Source organism: Monocercomonoides exilis, assembly GCF_001643675.1.
Source record: "Monocercomonoides exilis strain PA203 chromosome Unknown scaffold77-98982, whole genome shotgun sequence".
NCBI lineage: Eukaryota > Preaxostyla > Oxymonadida > Polymastigidae > Monocercomonoides > Monocercomonoides exilis.
This window is the reverse complement of record NW_027150622.1, coordinates 75,606-95,000: the sequence shown is the minus strand read 5'-3', so window position 1 is coordinate 95,000 and position 19,395 is coordinate 75,606. Positions and strand designations below refer to the sequence as shown.

Here is a 19,395-nt window from a genome sequence, read left to right as displayed (position 1 = left end):
AGGAGCAGCCACAGCTTTATGGCAATGGCATAATCGACGTAAGTTATATAGTACTATAAGAAAAGCAGGACAAGGTAGAGTTCCCAATTGGAAACAGGTAAAGCAAACTGGAACGGGTATAAAAATAAGACGTAGGAGAAGAAGAGGAAGGCGTTTACGTAGAAGATTACGTAGGAGATATAGAATAAGGAAACGTAGATATTTTAATTGGTTGTATAAGAATAGACCAATAGACTATCGATCTACACAAGGTGCAACTGGAGTGATTTATATGTATAATATGACAATGAGTTCAGGTGGTAGTTTAAATTATCCTTCTGGTTCTATTACATATATTAATATTAATGGTACTATGCCTAGTTTGGTGCAACATATGAAGTCTAATTATAATTTATATAAAATAAGTTATAATTTTATTTTTAATGTATCACCATTTAATGTTGATGAAGATATGAATAAGTGGTCACATGCTTATGCTAGAGTTATAATATTTAGGAAGTGGGGTTCAAATTTAGATTTGGGAAATAATGTATGGTCTATGTTTAAGAGACCCTATCTTTTAACATCAGGTTATGTTAAAGGATTTAAAAGGACTTGGTTGGCTAACCTTAATGCGCAATTATTTATGGATAAGTTACTTAGAATAAGTGCTGATACTAATTGGGTAACTCAATTTCATTTTAATATATATCCAAATATGAAGACGTTATGGACTCAAGAAACGGAGCCAAATAGGTGGTATTATACAATTTATATTTTAGGAGGATTTGGAGCTGAGGATAAATTTCATGATTTATTTGAAAGTGCATCTCAGTCAGCTCAATGTACATTAAGTTATAAATATGATCAAGTTAATTACTTTAGGTATGTTAATGGAATGCCTTTAGAAGATATACAAACTGGTGTATATGAACCTGTGGGAACAATTTTTACTAGTCAGGGAACTAGACCTAATGCTATTGTTAAGGAATCTGAGGAGGTCAGTGGTGGAATCGGAAATGAACCACGTGGTGGAAGTAGCGCTACCGGTTCTACTCCTGGGCCCTCCTCTTCTTTTACTATTTTACATGATGATAATTAATATTTTTTTTTTATTATTATTATAAAAAATCAATTCACGCATTTTTGCACCCTATTGGGAATTAAATATTAAAAGTGAAGTTAAAATAAAAATTTAAAATTAAAGTTGATTAATAAAAGGGTCATATTCGTTATCGGGTTGAGTAGGTGCTGTTTCATCGTCTAGGTTAGGTTCTTGTAAATCGTTAGGAACATGAATATTTTTAATTCTTCTAGAAACCTGACCCATTTGGTCATCTGTGTCTACGCATCCCTTTAATATTGTTTCTGCGGGTTCTGTAGCGGTGAAGAAAACTAAGTTTGAAGTAAAAGTACCAGAATCTCCTTTGGTGTTTATAGCTGGATTACACCAAGGATCTGTAATCTTTAAGAACATTTTAAAGTCCATGGTATGGGGGTCGAAGTCGTCGAATACAGCGATTTCTTGATTAGTGTAGTTAGTGAAAAACCCAGGAGATACAGGCCAATAGTAGCATCTCCAACCTAATGATTCCTTCAATTCTTTTGCTTTATTTTTAACGTAAGTAGTTTTTCCTGAGCCTGTTTTTCCCCACAGCCAGTAATTTTCCCTTCTTTCTGTCCTGTCTCCTTGCTGCTCTTCATGTAGAATGTTAGCTAAGTGAGATAATCCTTTTCCGTGCAGTACGATTTGCTTTGGCATTTCCTTGGCCACTTCTGTGATTGATTTTCCTTCTTGAATCATTGATATTGCTTTATCAATATCTGAACGTTTACCTTGCTGTGGTAACTCTCCTTTTTCAAAGAATTTATTTTCTTTGGTGCAATACTTCCGATTGTCATCTGGGGATCCCTTGGCAGCTTCTAAGTGACACCTTTCGCTTATCATTAGCTTTACGGTATGAAAGGACTTCTGATTTTTAAAATGAACGTAACCTTGTAAATGCGGTGTACCCATTGCGCCTACTTCTTCGCCAACAACTAAATATCTGCAGTCTATGTGCTTTATGTGTTCAAATTCATCGTTTGTATAATTGTTTAACGTGAAACAATATGCTCTGCTTCTGAAGTTTTCAATTTGTGACATTCAGGTAAATTAAATATTATTTTATGGGTCAGATCAAAAATTTTTCCGAACCCATAATTAGTTGCCGATAGTTTAGTATTACCTATCGGCAACTTCTGAGACTTCTGAGAGGTCGGAAATTATTAAGGGTCAGATCAAAAAATATTATATATGGCGTTTAATATCGATAATGATGATTGGTTAGGTGATATTCCACTTTCTCGGAAGGCATTTATTGAAGATGTAGATGTTATGTGGGCACCTCGTTGGACGCGTGCGTGGAAGATGCAAATGGAGAATATCGATTGGTATATGGAACGATGTAATGAAGTTGTAGCTAAATGTCTTGAAGAATTTAATGTATTGTGGAGAATATTAACTATTAGAAATAGGAAAAGGCCGCGTGCTTTGAGAAGAGTAGGTAGTGCTCATAGAAGGAGGCAAGCTTTGTTTAAGATGGTTTATAAAAGGGTTAAACCGTTATTTGATGCAGCTTTTAAGGAACATCATCGAATATATATGTTATTTAATGGTATTTGGGATACTAGGGTTTATGTTCCAGAAATAGTGTACCATAATTAAATTTTATATGTCTCATTTTTGATCATAAAATTCCTTTTTTTCCACGTCATTTTTTATGGCAGCTATATTGCCATATTCATCAACAGCAGCTACTTTAGCTAGAAATGTTACTAATATTGCTAGACCTGCAGCTAGGTTAGTGAAATATGCAGGGGGGTCAGGGTTAATTAGAGGAGCAGCCACAGCTTTATGGCAATGGCATAATCGACGTAAGTTATATAGTACTATAAGAAAAGCAGGACAAGGTAGAGTTCCCAATTGGAAACAGGTAAAGCAAACTGGAACGGGTATAAAAATAAGACGTAGGAGAAGAAGAGGAAGGCGTTTACGTAGAAGATTACGTAGGAGATATAGAATAAGGAAACGTAGATATTTTAATTGGTTGTATAAGAATAGACCAATAGACTATCGATCTACACAAGGTGCAACTGGAGTGATTTATATGTATAATATGACAATGAGTTCAGGTGGTAGTTTAAATTATCCTTCTGGTTCTATTACATATATTAATATTAATGGTACTATGCCTAGTTTGGTGCAACATATGAAGTCTAATTATAATTTATATAAAATAAGTTATAATTTTATTTTTAATGTATCACCATTTAATGTTGATGAAGATATGAATAAGTGGTCACATGCTTATGCTAGAGTTATAATATTTAGGAAGTGGGGTTCAAATTTAGATTTGGGAAATAATGTATGGTCTATGTTTAAGAGACCCTATCTTTTAACATCAGGTTATGTTAAAGGATTTAAAAGGACTTGGTTGGCTAACCTTAATGCGCAATTATTTATGGATAAGTTACTTAGAATAAGTGCTGATACTAATTGGGTAACTCAATTTCATTTTAATATATATCCAAATATGAAGACGTTATGGACTCAAGAAACGGAGCCAAATAGGTGGTATTATACAATTTATATTTTAGGAGGATTTGGAGCTGAGGATAAATTTCATGATTTATTTGAAAGTGCATCTCAGTCAGCTCAATGTACATTAAGTTATAAATATGATCAAGTTAATTACTTTAGGTATGTTAATGGAATGCCTTTAGAAGATATACAAACTGGTGTATATGAACCTGTGGGAACAATTTTTACTAGTCAGGGAACTAGACCTAATGCTATTGTTAAGGAATCTGAGGAGGTCAGTGGTGGAATCGGAAATGAACCACGTGGTGGAAGTAGCGCTACCGGTTCTACTCCTGGGCCCTCCTCTTCTTTTACTATTTTACATGATGATAATTAATATTTTTTTTTATTATTATTATAAAAAAATCAATTCACGCATTTTTGCACCCTATTGGGAATTAAATATTAAAAGTGAAGTTAAAATAAAAATTTAAAATTAAAGTTGATTAATAAAAGGGTCATATTCGTTATCGGGTTGAGTAGGTGCTGTTTCATCGTCTAGGTTAGGTTCTTGTAAATCGTTAGGAACATGAATATTTTTAATTCTTCTAGAAACCTGACCCATTTGGTCATCTGTGTCTACGCATCCCTTTAATATTGTTTCTGCGGGTTCTGTAGCGGTGAAGAAAACTAAGTTTGAAGTAAAAGTACCAGAATCTCCTTTGGTGTTTATAGCTGGATTACACCAAGGATCTGTAATCTTTAAGAACATTTTAAAGTCCATGGTATGGGGGTCGAAGTCGTCGAATACAGCGATTTCTTGATTAGTGTAGTTAGTGAAAAACCCAGGAGATACAGGCCAATAGTAGCATCTCCAACCTAATGATTCCTTCAATTCTTTTGCTTTATTTTTAACGTAAGTAGTTTTTCCTGAGCCTGTTTTTCCCCACAGCCAGTAATTTTCCCTTCTTTCTGTCCTGTCTCCTTGCTGCTCTTCATGTAGAATGTTAGCTAAGTGAGATAATCCTTTTCCGTGCAGTACGATTTGCTTTGGCATTTCCTTGGCCACTTCTGTGATTGATTTTCCTTCTTGAATCATTGATATTGCTTTATCAATATCTGAACGTTTACCTTGCTGTGGTAACTCTCCTTTTCAAAGAATTTATTTTCTTTGGTGCAATACTTCCGATTGTCATCTGGGGATCCCTTGGCAGCTTCTAAGTGACACCTTTCGCTTATCATTAGCTTTACGGTATGAAAGGACTTCTGATTTTTAAAATGAACGTAACCTTGTAAATGCGGTGTACCCATTGCGCCTACTTCTTCGCCAACAACTAAATATCTGCAGTCTATGTGCTTTATGTGTTCAAATTCATCGTTTGTATAATTGTTTAACGTGAAACAATATGCTCTGCTTCTGAAGTTTTCAATTTGTGACATTCAGGTAAATTAAATATTATTTTATGGGTCAGATCAAAATTTTTCCGAACCCATAATTAGTTGCCGATAGTTTAGTATTACCTATCGGCAACTTCTGAGACTTCTGAGAGGTCGGAAATTATTAAGGGTCAGATCAAAAATATTATATATGGCGTTTAATATCGATAATGATGATTGGTTAGGTGATATTCCACTTTCTCGGAAGGCATTTATTGAAGATGTAGATGTTATGTGGGCACCTCGTTGGACGCGTGCGTGGAAGATGCAAATGGAGAATATCGATTGGTATATGGAACGATGTAATGAAGTTGTAGCTAAATGTCTTGAAGAATTTAATGTATTGTGGAGAATATTAACTATTAGAAATAGGAAAAGGCCGCGTGCTTTGAGAAGAGTAGGTAGTGCTCATAGAAGGAGGCAAGCTTTGTTTAAGATGGTTTATAAAAGGGTTAAACCGTTATTTGATGCAGCTTTTAAGGAACATCATCGAATATATATGTTATTTAATGGTATTTGGGATACTAGGGTTTATGTTCCAGAAATAGTGTACCATAATTAAATTTTATATGTCTCATTTTTGATCATAAAATTCCTTTTTTCCACGTCATTTTTTATGGCAGCTATATTGCCATATTCATCAACAGCAGCTACTTTAGCTAGAAATGTTACTAATATTGCTAGACCTGCAGCTAGGTTAGTGAAATATGCAGGGGGGTCAGGGTTAATTAGAGGAGCAGCCACAGCTTTATGGCAATGGCATAATCGACGTAAGTTATATAGTACTATAAGAAAAGCAGGACAAGGTAGAGTTCCCAATTGGAAACAGGTAAAGCAAACTGGAACGGGTATAAAAATAAGACGTAGGAGAAGAAGAGGAAGGCGTTTACGTAGAAGATTACGTAGGAGATATAGAATAAGGAAACGTAGATATTTTAATTGGTTGTATAAGAATAGACCAATAGACTATCGATCTACACAAGGTGCAACTGGAGTGATTTATATGTATAATATGACAATGAGTTCAGGTGGTAGTTTAAATTATCCTTCTGGTTCTATTACATATATTAATATTAATGGTACTATGCCTAGTTTGGTGCAACATATGAAGTCTAATTATAATTTATATAAAATAAGTTATAATTTTATTTTTAATGTATCACCATTTAATGTTGATGAAGATATGAATAAGTGGTCACATGCTTATGCTAGAGTTATAATATTTAGGAAGTGGGGTTCAAATTTAGATTTGGGAAATAATGTATGGTCTATGTTTAAGAGACCCTATCTTTTAACATCAGGTTATGTTAAAGGATTTAAAAGGACTTGGTTGGCTAACCTTAATGCGCAATTATTTATGGATAAGTTACTTAGAATAAGTGCTGATACTAATTGGGTAACTCAATTTCATTTTAATATATATCCAAATATGAAGACGTTATGGACTCAAGAAACGGAGCCAAATAGGTGGTATTATACAATTTATATTTTAGGAGGATTTGGAGCTGAGGATAAATTTCATGATTTATTTGAAAGTGCATCTCAGTCAGCTCAATGTACATTAAGTTATAAATATGATCAAGTTAATTACTTTAGGTATGTTAATGGAATGCCTTTAGAAGATATACAAACTGGTGTATATGAACCTGTGGGAACAATTTTTACTAGTCAGGGAACTAGACCTAATGCTATTGTTAAGGAATCTGAGGAGGTCAGTGGTGGAATCGGAAATGAACCACGTGGTGGAAGTAGCGCTACCGGTTCTACTCCTGGGCCCTCCTCTTCTTTTACTATTTTACATGATGATAATTAATATTTTTTTTTATTATTATTATAAAAAAATCAATTCACGCATTTTTGCACCCTATTGGGAATTAAATATTAAAAGTGAAGTTAAAATAAAAATTTAAAATTAAAGTTGATTAATAAAAGGGTCATATTCGTTATCGGGTTGAGTAGGTGCTGTTTCATCGTCTAGGTTAGGTTCTTGTAAATCGTTAGGAACATGAATATTTTTAATTCTTCTAGAAACCTGACCCATTTGGTCATCTGTGTCTACGCATCCCTTTAATATTGTTTCTGCGGGTTCTGTAGCGGTGAAGAAAACTAAGTTTGAAGTAAAAGTACCAGAATCTCCTTTGGTGTTTATAGCTGGATTACACCAAGGATCTGTAATCTTTAAGAACATTTTAAAGTCCATGGTATGGGGGTCGAAGTCGTCGAATACAGCGATTTCTTGATTAGTGTAGTTAGTGAAAAACCCAGGAGATACAGGCCAATAGTAGCATCTCCAACCTAATGATTCCTTCAATTCTTTTGCTTTATTTTTAACGTAAGTAGTTTTTCCTGAGCCTGTTTTTCCCCACAGCCAGTAATTTTCCCTTCTTTCTGTCCTGTCTCCTTGCTGCTCTTCATGTAGAATGTTAGCTAAGTGAGATAATCCTTTTCCGTGCAGTACGATTTGCTTTGGCATTTCCTTGGCCACTTCTGTGATTGATTTTCCTTCTTGAATCATTGATATTGCTTTATCAATATCTGAACGTTTACCTTGCTGTGGTAACTCTCCTTTTTCAAAGAATTTATTTTCTTTGGTGCAATACTTCCGATTGTCATCTGGGGATCCCTTGGCAGCTTCTAAGTGACACCTTTCGCTTATCATTAGCTTTACGGTATGAAAGGACTTCTGATTTTTAAAATGAACGTAACCTTGTAAATGCGGTGTACCCATTGCGCCTACTTCTTCGCCAACAACTAAATATCTGCAGTCTATGTGCTTTATGTGTTCAAATTCATCGTTTGTATAATTGTTTAACGTGAAACAATATGCTCTGCTTCTGAAGTTTTCAATTTGTGACATTCAGGTAAATTAAATATTATTTTATGGGTCAGATCAAAATTTTTCCGAACCCATAATTAGTTGCCGATAGTTTAGTATTACCTATCGGCAACTTCTGAGACTTCTGAGAGGTCGGAAATTATTAAGGGTCAGATCAAAAAATATTATATATGGCGTTTAATATCGATAATGATGATTGGTTAGGTGATATTCCACTTTCTCGGAAGGCATTTATTGAAGATGTAGATGTTATGTGGGCACCTCGTTGGACGCGTGCGTGGAAGATGCAAATGGAGAATATCGATTGGTATATGGAACGATGTAATGAAGTTGTAGCTAAATGTCTTGAAGAATTTAATGTATTGTGGAGAATATTAACTATTAGAAATAGGAAAAGGCCGCGTGCTTTGAGAAGAGTAGGTAGTGCTCATAGAAGGAGGCAAGCTTTGTTTAAGATGGTTTATAAAAGGGTTAAACCGTTATTTGATGCAGCTTTTAAGGAACATCATCGAATATATATGTTATTTAATGGTATTTGGGATACTAGGGTTTATGTTCCAGAAATAGTGTACCATAATTAAATTTTATATGTCTCATTTTTGATCATAAAATTCCTTTTTTTCCACGTCATTTTTTATGGCAGCTATATTGCCATATTCATCAACAGCAGCTACTTTAGCTAGAAATGTTACTAATATTGCTAGACCTGCAGCTAGGTTAGTGAAATATGCAGGGGGGTCAGGGTTAATTAGAGGAGCAGCCACAGCTTTATGGCAATGGCATAATCGACGTAAGTTATATAGTACTATAAGAAAAGCAGGACAAGGTAGAGTTCCCAATTGGAAACAGGTAAAGCAAACTGGAACGGGTATAAAAATAAGACGTAGGAGAAGAAGAGGAAGGCGTTTACGTAGAAGATTACGTAGGAGATATAGAATAAGGAAACGTAGATATTTTAATTGGTTGTATAAGAATAGACCAATAGACTATCGATCTACACAAGGTGCAACTGGAGTGATTTATATGTATAATATGACAATGAGTTCAGGTGGTAGTTTAAATTATCCTTCTGGTTCTATTACATATATTAATATTAATGGTACTATGCCTAGTTTGGTGCAACATATGAAGTCTAATTATAATTTATATAAAATAAGTTATAATTTTATTTTTAATGTATCACCATTTAATGTTGATGAAGATATGAATAAGTGGTCACATGCTTATGCTAGAGTTATAATATTTAGGAAGTGGGGTTCAAATTTAGATTTGGGAAATAATGTATGGTCTATGTTTAAGAGACCCTATCTTTTAACATCAGGTTATGTTAAAGGATTTAAAAGGACTTGGTTGGCTAACCTTAATGCGCAATTATTTATGGATAAGTTACTTAGAATAAGTGCTGATACTAATTGGGTAACTCAATTTCATTTTAATATATATCCAAATATGAAGACGTTATGGACTCAAGAAACGGAGCCAAATAGGTGGTATTATACAATTTATATTTTAGGAGGATTTGGAGCTGAGGATAAATTTCATGATTTATTTGAAAGTGCATCTCAGTCAGCTCAATGTACATTAAGTTATAAATATGATCAAGTTAATTACTTTAGGTATGTTAATGGAATGCCTTTAGAAGATATACAAACTGGTGTATATGAACCTGTGGGAACAATTTTTACTAGTCAGGGAACTAGACCTAATGCTATTGTTAAGGAATCTGAGGAGGTCAGTGGTGGAATCGGAAATGAACCACGTGGTGGAAGTAGCGCTACCGGTTCTACTCCTGGGCCCTCCTCTTCTTTTACTATTTTACATGATGATAATTAATATTTTTTTTATTATTATTATAAAAAAATCAATTCACGCATTTTTGCACCCTATTGGGAATTAAATATTAAAAGTGAAGTTAAAATAAAAATTTAAAATTAAAGTTGATTAATAAAAGGGTCATATTCGTTATCGGGTTGAGTAGGTGCTGTTTCATCGTCTAGGTTAGGTTCTTGTAAATCGTTAGGAACATGAATATTTTTAATTCTTCTAGAAACCTGACCCATTTGGTCATCTGTGTCTACGCATCCCTTTAATATTGTTTCTGCGGGTTCTGTAGCGGTGAAGAAAACTAAGTTTGAAGTAAAAGTACCAGAATCTCCTTTGGTGTTTATAGCTGGATTACACCAAGGATCTGTAATCTTTAAGAACATTTTAAAGTCCATGGTATGGGGGTCGAAGTCGTCGAATACAGCGATTTCTTGATTAGTGTAGTTAGTGAAAAACCCAGGAGATACAGGCCAATAGTAGCATCTCCAACCTAATGATTCCTTCAATTCTTTTGCTTTATTTTTAACGTAAGTAGTTTTTCCTGAGCCTGTTTTTCCCCACAGCCAGTAATTTTCCCTTCTTTCTGTCCTGTCTCCTTGCTGCTCTTCATGTAGAATGTTAGCTAAGTGAGATAATCCTTTTCCGTGCAGTACGATTTGCTTTGGCATTTCCTTGGCCACTTCTGTGATTGATTTTCCTTCTTGAATCATTGATATTGCTTTATCAATATCTGAACGTTTACCTTGCTGTGGTAACTCTCCTTTTTCAAAGAATTTATTTTCTTTGGTGCAATACTTCCGATTGTCATCTGGGGATCCCTTGGCAGCTTCTAAGTGACACCTTTCGCTTATCATTAGCTTTACGGTATGAAAGGACTTCTGATTTTTAAAATGAACGTAACCTTGTAAATGCGGTGTACCCATTGCGCCTACTTCTTCGCCAACAACTAAATATCTGCAGTCTATGTGCTTTATGTGTTCAAATTCATCGTTTGTATAATTGTTTAACGTGAAACAATATGCTCTGCTTCTGAAGTTTTCAATTTGTGACATTCAGGTAAATTAAATATTATTTTATGGGTCAGATCAAAAATTTTTCCGAACCCATAATTAGTTGCCGATAGTTTAGTATTACCTATCGGCAACTTCTGAGACTTCTGAGAGGTCGGAAATTATTAAGGGTCAGATCAAAAAATATTATATATGGCGTTTAATATCGATAATGATGATTGGTTAGGTGATATTCCACTTTCTCGGAAGGCATTTATTGAAGATGTAGATGTTATGTGGGCACCTCGTTGGACGCGTGCGTGGAAGATGCAAATGGAGAATATCGATTGGTATATGGAACGATGTAATGAAGTTGTAGCTAAATGTCTTGAAGAATTTAATGTATTGTGGAGAATATTAACTATTAGAAATAGGAAAAGGCCGCGTGCTTTGAGAAGAGTAGGTAGTGCTCATAGAAGGAGGCAAGCTTTGTTTAAGATGGTTTATAAAAGGGTTAAACCGTTATTTGATGCAGCTTTTAAGGAACATCATCGAATATATATGTTATTTAATGGTATTTGGGATACTAGGGTTTATGTTCCAGAAATAGTGTACCATAATTAAATTTTATATGTCTCATTTTTGATCATAAAATTCCTTTTTTTCCACGTCATTTTTTATGGCAGCTATATTGCCATATTCATCAACAGCAGCTACTTTAGCTAGAAATGTTACTAATATTGCTAGACCTGCAGCTAGGTTAGTGAAATATGCAGGGGGGTCAGGGTTAATTAGAGGAGCAGCCACAGCTTTATGGCAATGGCATAATCGACGTAAGTTATATAGTACTATAAGAAAAGCAGGACAAGGTAGAGTTCCCAATTGGAAACAGGTAAAGCAAACTGGAACGGGTATAAAAATAAGACGTAGGAGAAGAAGAGGAAGGCGTTTACGTAGAAGATTACGTAGGAGATATAGAATAAGGAAACGTAGATATTTTAATTGGTTGTATAAGAATAGACCAATAGACTATCGATCTACACAAGGTGCAACTGGAGTGATTTATATGTATAATATGACAATGAGTTCAGGTGGTAGTTTAAATTATCCTTCTGGTTCTATTACATATATTAATATTAATGGTACTATGCCTAGTTTGGTGCAACATATGAAGTCTAATTATAATTTATATAAAATAAGTTATAATTTTATTTTTAATGTATCACCATTTAATGTTGATGAAGATATGAATAAGTGGTCACATGCTTATGCTAGAGTTATAATATTTAGGAAGTGGGGTTCAAATTTAGATTTGGGAAATAATGTATGGTCTATGTTTAAGAGACCCTATCTTTTAACATCAGGTTATGTTAAAGGATTTAAAAGGACTTGGTTGGCTAACCTTAATGCGCAATTATTTATGGATAAGTTACTTAGAATAAGTGCTGATACTAATTGGGTAACTCAATTTCATTTTAATATATATCCAAATATGAAGACGTTATGGACTCAAGAAACGGAGCCAAATAGGTGGTATTATACAATTTATATTTTAGGAGGATTTGGAGCTGAGGATAAATTTCATGATTTATTTGAAAGTGCATCTCAGTCAGCTCAATGTACATTAAGTTATAAATATGATCAAGTTAATTACTTTAGGTATGTTAATGGAATGCCTTTAGAAGATATACAAACTGGTGTATATGAACCTGTGGGAACAATTTTTACTAGTCAGGGAACTAGACCTAATGCTATTGTTAAGGAATCTGAGGAGGTCAGTGGTGGAATCGGAAATGAACCACGTGGTGGAAGTAGCGCTACCGGTTCTACTCCTGGGCCCTCCTCTTCTTTTACTATTTTACATGATGATAATTAATATTTTTTTATTATTATTATAAAAAAATCAATTCACGCATTTTTGCACCCTATTGGGAATTAAATATTAAAAGTGAAGTTAAAATAAAAATTTAAAATTAAAGTTGATTAATAAAAGGGTCATATTCGTTATCGGGTTGAGTAGGTGCTGTTTCATCGTCTAGGTTAGGTTCTTGTAAATCGTTAGGAACATGAATATTTTTAATTCTTCTAGAAACCTGACCCATTTGGTCATCTGTGTCTACGCATCCCTTTAATATTGTTTCTGCGGGTTCTGTAGCGGTGAAGAAAACTAAGTTTGAAGTAAAAGTACCAGAATCTCCTTTGGTGTTTATAGCTGGATTACACCAAGGATCTGTAATCTTTAAGAACATTTTAAAGTCCATGGTATGGGGGTCGAAGTCGTCGAATACAGCGATTTCTTGATTAGTGTAGTTAGTGAAAAACCCAGGAGATACAGGCCAATAGTAGCATCTCCAACCTAATGATTCCTTCAATTCTTTTGCTTTATTTTTAACGTAAGTAGTTTTTCCTGAGCCTGTTTTTCCCCACAGCCAGTAATTTTCCCTTCTTTCTGTCCTGTCTCCTTGCTGCTCTTCATGTAGAATGTTAGCTAAGTGAGATAATCCTTTTCCGTGCAGTACGATTTGCTTTGGCATTTCCTTGGCCACTTCTGTGATTGATTTTCCTTCTTGAATCATTGATATTGCTTTATCAATATCTGAACGTTTACCTTGCTGTGGTAACTCTCCTTTTTCAAAGAATTTATTTTCTTTGGTGCAATACTTCCGATTGTCATCTGGGGATCCCTTGGCAGCTTCTAAGTGACACCTTTCGCTTATCATTAGCTTTACGGTATGAAAGGACTTCTGATTTTTAAAATGAACGTAACCTTGTAAATGCGGTGTACCCATTGCGCCTACTTCTTCGCCAACAACTAAATATCTGCAGTCTATGTGCTTTATGTGTTCAAATTCATCGTTTGTATAATTGTTTAACGTGAAACAATATGCTCTGCTTCTGAAGTTTTCAATTTGTGACATTCAGGTAAATTAAATATTATTTTATGGGTCAGATCAAAATTTTTCCGAACCCATAATTAGTTGCCGATAGTTTAGTATTACCTATCGGCAACTTCTGAGACTTCTGAGAGGTCGGAAATTATTAAGGGTCAGATCAAAAATATTATATATGGCGTTTAATATCGATAATGATGATTGGTTAGGTGATATTCCACTTTCTCGGAAGGCATTTATTGAAGATGTAGATGTTATGTGGGCACCTCGTTGGACGCGTGCGTGGAAGATGCAAATGGAGAATATCGATTGGTATATGGAACGATGTAATGAAGTTGTAGCTAAATGTCTTGAAGAATTTAATGTATTGTGGAGAATATTAACTATTAGAAATAGGAAAAGGCCGCGTGCTTTGAGAAGAGTAGGTAGTGCTCATAGAAGGAGGCAAGCTTTGTTTAAGATGGTTTATAAAAGGGTTAAACCGTTATTTGATGCAGCTTTTAAGGAACATCATCGAATATATATGTTATTTAATGGTATTTGGGATACTAGGGTTTATGTTCCAGAAATAGTGTACCATAATTAAATTTTATATGTCTCATTTTTGATCATAAAATTCCTTTTTTCCACGTCATTTTTTATGGCAGCTATATTGCCATATTCATCAACAGCAGCTACTTTAGCTAGAAATGTTACTAATATTGCTAGACCTGCAGCTAGGTTAGTGAAATATGCAGGGGGGTCAGGGTTAATTAGAGGAGCAGCCACAGCTTTATGGCAATGGCATAATCGACGTAAGTTATATAGTACTATAAGAAAAGCAGGACAAGGTAGAGTTCCCAATTGGAAACAGGTAAAGCAAACTGGAACGGGTATAAAAATAAGACGTAGGAGAAGAAGAGGAAGGCGTTTACGTAGAAGATTACGTAGGAGATATAGAATAAGGAAACGTAGATATTTTAATTGGTTGTATAAGAATAGACCAATAGACTATCGATCTACACAAGGTGCAACTGGAGTGATTTATATGTATAATATGACAATGAGTTCAGGTGGTAGTTTAAATTATCCTTCTGGTTCTATTACATATATTAATATTAATGGTACTATGCCTAGTTTGGTGCAACATATGAAGTCTAATTATAATTTATATAAAATAAGTTATAATTTTATTTTTAATGTATCACCATTTAATGTTGATGAAGATATGAATAAGTGGTCACATGCTTATGCTAGAGTTATAATATTTAGGAAGTGGGGTTCAAATTTAGATTTGGGAAATAATGTATGGTCTATGTTTAAGAGACCCTATCTTTTAACATCAGGTTATGTTAAAGGATTTAAAAGGACTTGGTTGGCTAACCTTAATGCGCAATTATTTATGGATAAGTTACTTAGAATAAGTGCTGATACTAATTGGGTAACTCAATTTCATTTTAATATATATCCAAATATGAAGACGTTATGGACTCAAGAAACGGAGCCAAATAGGTGGTATTATACAATTTATATTTTAGGAGGATTTGGAGCTGAGGATAAATTTCATGATTTATTTGAAAGTGCATCTCAGTCAGCTCAATGTACATTAAGTTATAAATATGATCAAGTTAATTACTTTAGGTATGTTAATGGAATGCCTTTAGAAGATATACAAACTGGTGTATATGAACCTGTGGGAACAATTTTTACTAGTCAGGGAACTAGACCTAATGCTATTGTTAAGGAATCTGAGGAGGTCAGTGGTGGAATCGGAAATGAACCACGTGGTGGAAGTAGCGCTACCGGTTCTACTCCTGGGCCCTCCTCTTCTTTTACTATTTTACATGATGATAATTAATATTTTTTTTTTATTATTATTATAAAAAATCAATTCACGCATTTTTGCACCCTATTGGGAATTAAATATTAAAAGTGAAGTTAAAATAAAAATTTAAAATTAAAGTTGATTAATAAAAGGGTCATATTCGTTATCGGGTTGAGTAGGTGCTGTTTCATCGTCTAGGTTAGGTTCTTGTAAATCGTTAGGAACATGAATATTTTTAATTCTTCTAGAAACCTGACCCATTTGGTCATCTGTGTCTACGCATCCCTTTAATATTGTTTCTGCGGGTTCTGTAGCGGTGAAGAAAACTAAGTTTGAAGTAAAAGTACCAGAATCTCCTTTGGTGTTTATAGCTGGATTACACCAAGGATCTGTAATCTTTAAGAACATTTTAAAGTCCATGGTATGGGGGTCGAAGTCGTCGAATACAGCGATTTCTTGATTAGTGTAGTTAGTGAAAAACCCAGGAGATACAGGCCAATAGTAGCATCTCCAACCTAATGATTCCTTCAATTCTTTTGCTTTATTTTTAACGTAAGTAGTTTTTCCTGAGCCTGTTTTTCCCCACAGCCAGTAATTTTCCCTTCTTTCTGTCCTGTCTCCTTGCTGCTCTTCATGTAGAATGTTAGCTAAGTGAGATAATCCTTTTCCGTGCAGTACGATTTGCTTTGGCATTTCCTTGGCCACTTCTGTGATTGATTTTCCTTCTTGAATCATTGATATTGCTTTATCAATATCTGAACGTTTACCTTGCTGTGGTAACTCTCCTTTTTCAAAGAATTTATTTTCTTTGGTGCAATACTTCCGATTGTCATCTGGGGATCCCTTGGCAGCTTCTAAGTGACACCTTTCGCTTATCATTAGCTTTACGGTATGAAAGGACTTCTGATTTTTAAAATGAACGTAACCTTGTAAATGCGGTGTACCCATTGCGCCTACTTCTTCGCCAACAACTAAATATCTGCAGTCTATGTGCTTTATGTGTTCAAATTCATCGTTTGTATAATTGTTTAACGTGAAACAATATGCTCTGCTTCTGAAGTTTTCAATTTGTGACATTCAGGTAAATTAAATATTATTTTATGGGTCAGATCAAAAATTTTTCCGAACCCATAATTAGTTGCCGATAGTTTAGTATTACCTATCGGCAACTTCTGAGACTTCTGAGAGGTCGGAAATTATTAAGGGTCAGATCAAAAATATTATATATGGCGTTTAATATCGATAATGATGATTGGTTAGGTGATATTCCACTTTCTCGGAAGGCATTTATTGAAGATGTAGATGTTATGTGGGCACCTCGTTGGACGCGTGCGTGGAAGATGCAAATGGAGAATATCGATTGGTATATGGAACGATGTAATGAAGTTGTAGCTAAATGTCTTGAAGAATTTAATGTATTGTGGAGAATATTAACTATTAGAAATAGGAAAAGGCCGCGTGCTTTGAGAAGAGTAGGTAGTGCTCATAGAAGGAGGCAAGCTTTGTTTAAGATGGTTTATAAAAGGGTTAAACCGTTATTTGATGCAGCTTTTAAGGAACATCATCGAATATATATGTTATTTAATGGTATTTGGGATACTAGGGTTTATGTTCCAGAAATAGTGTACCATAATTAAATTTTATATGTCTCATTTTTGATCATAAAATTCCTTTTTTCCACGTCATTTTTTATGGCAGCTATATTGCCATATTCATCAACAGCAGCTACTTTAGCTAGAAATGTTACTAATATTGCTAGACCTGCAGCTAGGTTAGTGAAATATGCAGGGGGGTCAGGGTTAATTAGAGGAGCAGCCACAGCTTTATGGCAATGGCATAATCGACGTAAGTTATATAGTACTATAAGAAAAGCAGGACAAGGTAGAGTTCCCAATTGGAAACAGGTAAAGCAAACTGGAACGGGTATAAAAATAAGACGTAGGAGAAGAAGAGGAAGGCGTTTACGTAGAAGATTACGTAGGAGATATAGAATAAGGAAACGTAGATATTTTAATTGGTTGTATAAGAATAGACCAATAGACTATCGATCTACACAAGGTGCAACTGGAGTGATTTATATGTATAATATGACAATGAGTTCAGGTGGTAGTTTAAATTATCCTTCTGGTTCTATTACATATATTAATATTAATGGTACTATGCCTAGTTTGGTGCAACATATGAAGTCTAATTATAATTTATATAAAATAAGTTATAATTTTATTTTTAATGTATCACCATTTAATGTTGATGAAGATATGAATAAGTGGTCACATGCTTATGCTAGAGTTATAATATTTAGGAAGTGGGGTTCAAATTTAGATTTGGGAAATAATGTATGGTCTATGTTTAAGAGACCCTATCTTTTAACATCAGGTTATGTTAAAGGATTTAAAAGGACTTGGTTGGCTAACCTTAATGCGCAATTATTTATGGATAAGTTACTTAGAATAAGTGCTGATACTAATTGGGTAACTCAATTTCATTTTAATATATATCCAAATATGAAGACGTTATGGACTCAAGAAACGGAGCCAAATAGGTGGTATTATACAATTTATATTTTAGGAGGATTTGGAGCTGAGGATAAATTTCATGATTTATTTGAAAGTGCATCTCAGTCAGCTCAATGTACATTAAGTTATAAATATGATCAAGTTAATTACTTTAGGTATGTTAATGGAATGCCTTTAGAAGATATACAAACTGGTGTATATGAACCTGTGGGAACAATTTTTACTAGTCAGGGAACTAGACCTAATGCTATTGTTAAGGAATCTGAGGAGGTCAGTGGTGGAATCGGAAATGAACCACGTGGTGGAAGTAGCGCTACCGGTTCTACTCCTGGGCCCTCCTCTTCTTTTACTATTTTACATGATGATAATTAATATTTTTTTTTATTATTATTATAAAAAATCAATTCACGCATTTTTGCACCCTATTGGGAATTAAATATTAAAAGTGAAGTTAAAATAAAAATTTAAAATTAAAGTTGATTAATAAAAGGGTCATATTCGTTATCGGGTTGAGTAGGTGCTGTTTCATCGTCTAGGTTAGGTTCTTGTAAATCGTTAGGAACATGAATATTTTTAATTCTTCTAGAAACCTGACCCATTTGGTCATCTGTGTCTACGCATCCCTTTAATATTGTTTCTGCGGGTTCTGTAGCGGTGAAGAAAACTAAGTTTGAAGTAAAAGTACCAGAATCTCCTTTGGTGTTTATAGCTGGATTACACCAAGGATCTGTAATCTTTAAGAACATTTTAAAGTCCATGGTATGGGGGTCGAAGTCGTCGAATACAGCGATTTCTTGATTAGTGTAGTTAGTGAAAAACCCAGGAGATACAGGCCAATAGTAGCATCTCCAACCTAATGATTCCTTCAATTCTTTTGCTTTATTTTTAACGTAAGTAGTTTTTCCTGAGCCTGTTTTTCCCCACAGCCAGTAATTTTCCCTTCTTTCTGTCCTGTCTCCTTGCTGCTCTTCATGTAGAATGTTAGCTAAGTGAGATAATCCTTTTCCGTGCAGTACGATTTGCTTTGGCATTTCCTTGGCCACTTCTGTGATTGATTTTCCTTCTTGAATCATTGATATTGCTTTATCAATATCTGAACGTTTACCTTGCTGTGGTAACTCTCCTTTTTCAAAGAATTTATTTTCTTTGGTGCAATACTTCCGATTGTCATCTGGGGATCCCTTGGCAGCTTCTAAGTGACACCTTTCGCTTATCATTAGCTTTACGGTATGAAAGGACTTCTGATTTTTAAAATGAACGTAACCTTGTAAATGCGGTGTACCCATTGCGCCTACTTCTTCGCCAACAACTAAATATCTGCAGTCTATGTGCTTTATGTGTTCAAATTCATCGTTTGTATAATTGTTTAACGTGAAACAATATGCTCTGCTTCTGAAGTTTTCAATTTGTGACATTCAGGTAAATTAAATATTATTTTATGGGTCAGATCAAAAATTTTTCCGAACCCATAATTAGTTGCCGATAGTTTAGTATTACCTATCGGCAACTTCTGAGACTTCTGAGAGGTCGGAAATTATTAAGGGTCAGATCAAAAAA

At 34.4% G+C, this 19,395-nt stretch overlaps 12 protein-coding genes across 12 annotated transcripts; 6 read left to right on the top strand and 6 right to left on the bottom strand.

Annotated features, from left to right (window-relative positions):
- Nucleotides 1–2,741: 2,741 nt before the first annotated feature.
- On the top strand, nucleotides 2,742–3,938 carry MONOS_10227 (uncharacterized protein; the record flags this gene model as incomplete). Its single annotated transcript, XM_067862657.1, has 3 exons — nucleotides 2,742–2,821; nucleotides 2,909–3,216; nucleotides 3,619–3,938. The coding sequence occupies 3 exons, from the start codon at nucleotides 2,742–2,744 to the stop codon at nucleotides 3,936–3,938; spliced, it is 708 nt and encodes a 235-aa protein (XP_067718671.1).
- A 99-nt stretch (nucleotides 3,939–4,037) lies between these two features.
- Nucleotides 4,038–4,640, bottom strand: MONOS_18415 (uncharacterized protein; the record flags this gene model as incomplete). Its single annotated transcript, XM_067871434.1, has 1 exon — nucleotides 4,038–4,640. The coding sequence occupies one exon, from the start codon at nucleotides 4,638–4,640 to the stop codon at nucleotides 4,038–4,040; it is 603 nt and encodes a 200-aa protein (XP_067718670.1).
- A 489-nt stretch (nucleotides 4,641–5,129) lies between these two features.
- MONOS_18414 (uncharacterized protein) lies at nucleotides 5,130–6,791 on the top strand (the record flags this gene model as incomplete). The annotated part of the gene is made up of 5 exons (XM_067871433.1): nucleotides 5,130–5,379; nucleotides 5,602–6,069; nucleotides 6,280–6,448; nucleotides 6,515–6,574; nucleotides 6,647–6,791. 5 exons carry the CDS (start codon nucleotides 5,130–5,132, stop codon nucleotides 6,789–6,791), a joined length of 1,092 nt encoding a protein of 363 aa, XP_067718669.1.
- Nucleotides 6,792–6,890: 99 nt separating this feature from the next.
- Nucleotides 6,891–7,637, bottom strand: MONOS_18413 (putative replication-associated protein; the record flags this gene model as incomplete). Its single annotated transcript, XM_067871432.1, has 1 exon — nucleotides 6,891–7,637. One exon carries the CDS (start codon nucleotides 7,635–7,637, stop codon nucleotides 6,891–6,893), a length of 747 nt encoding a protein of 248 aa, XP_067718668.1.
- A 347-nt stretch (nucleotides 7,638–7,984) lies between these two features.
- MONOS_18412 (uncharacterized protein) lies at nucleotides 7,985–9,647 on the top strand (the record flags this gene model as incomplete). The annotated part of the gene is made up of 5 exons (XM_067871431.1): nucleotides 7,985–8,234; nucleotides 8,458–8,925; nucleotides 9,136–9,304; nucleotides 9,371–9,430; nucleotides 9,503–9,647. 5 exons carry the CDS (start codon nucleotides 7,985–7,987, stop codon nucleotides 9,645–9,647), a joined length of 1,092 nt encoding a protein of 363 aa, XP_067718667.1.
- A 98-nt stretch (nucleotides 9,648–9,745) lies between these two features.
- Nucleotides 9,746–10,492, bottom strand: MONOS_18411 (putative replication-associated protein; the record flags this gene model as incomplete). The annotated part of the gene is made up of 1 exon (XM_067871430.1): nucleotides 9,746–10,492. The coding sequence occupies one exon, from the start codon at nucleotides 10,490–10,492 to the stop codon at nucleotides 9,746–9,748; it is 747 nt and encodes a 248-aa protein (XP_067718666.1).
- Nucleotides 10,493–10,840: 348 nt separating this feature from the next.
- MONOS_18410 (uncharacterized protein) lies at nucleotides 10,841–12,503 on the top strand (the record flags this gene model as incomplete). The annotated part of the gene is made up of 5 exons (XM_067871429.1): nucleotides 10,841–11,090; nucleotides 11,314–11,781; nucleotides 11,992–12,160; nucleotides 12,227–12,286; nucleotides 12,359–12,503. 5 exons carry the CDS (start codon nucleotides 10,841–10,843, stop codon nucleotides 12,501–12,503), a joined length of 1,092 nt encoding a protein of 363 aa, XP_067718665.1.
- Nucleotides 12,504–12,600: 97 nt separating this feature from the next.
- On the bottom strand, nucleotides 12,601–13,347 carry MONOS_18409 (putative replication-associated protein; the record flags this gene model as incomplete). The annotated part of the gene is made up of 1 exon (XM_067871427.1): nucleotides 12,601–13,347. One exon carries the CDS (start codon nucleotides 13,345–13,347, stop codon nucleotides 12,601–12,603), a length of 747 nt encoding a protein of 248 aa, XP_067718664.1.
- A 346-nt stretch (nucleotides 13,348–13,693) lies between these two features.
- MONOS_18408 (uncharacterized protein) lies at nucleotides 13,694–15,355 on the top strand (the record flags this gene model as incomplete). The annotated part of the gene is made up of 5 exons (XM_067871426.1): nucleotides 13,694–13,943; nucleotides 14,166–14,633; nucleotides 14,844–15,012; nucleotides 15,079–15,138; nucleotides 15,211–15,355. The coding sequence occupies 5 exons, from the start codon at nucleotides 13,694–13,696 to the stop codon at nucleotides 15,353–15,355; spliced, it is 1,092 nt and encodes a 363-aa protein (XP_067718663.1).
- A 99-nt stretch (nucleotides 15,356–15,454) lies between these two features.
- On the bottom strand, nucleotides 15,455–16,201 carry MONOS_18407 (putative replication-associated protein; the record flags this gene model as incomplete). Its single annotated transcript, XM_067871425.1, has 1 exon — nucleotides 15,455–16,201. The coding sequence occupies one exon, from the start codon at nucleotides 16,199–16,201 to the stop codon at nucleotides 15,455–15,457; it is 747 nt and encodes a 248-aa protein (XP_067718662.1).
- A 347-nt stretch (nucleotides 16,202–16,548) lies between these two features.
- Nucleotides 16,549–18,210, top strand: MONOS_18406 (uncharacterized protein; the record flags this gene model as incomplete). The annotated part of the gene is made up of 5 exons (XM_067871424.1): nucleotides 16,549–16,798; nucleotides 17,021–17,488; nucleotides 17,699–17,867; nucleotides 17,934–17,993; nucleotides 18,066–18,210. The coding sequence occupies 5 exons, from the start codon at nucleotides 16,549–16,551 to the stop codon at nucleotides 18,208–18,210; spliced, it is 1,092 nt and encodes a 363-aa protein (XP_067718661.1).
- A 98-nt stretch (nucleotides 18,211–18,308) lies between these two features.
- On the bottom strand, nucleotides 18,309–19,055 carry MONOS_18405 (putative replication-associated protein; the record flags this gene model as incomplete). The annotated part of the gene is made up of 1 exon (XM_067871423.1): nucleotides 18,309–19,055. One exon carries the CDS (start codon nucleotides 19,053–19,055, stop codon nucleotides 18,309–18,311), a length of 747 nt encoding a protein of 248 aa, XP_067718660.1.
- Between the last annotated feature and the right edge of the window lie 340 nt (nucleotides 19,056–19,395).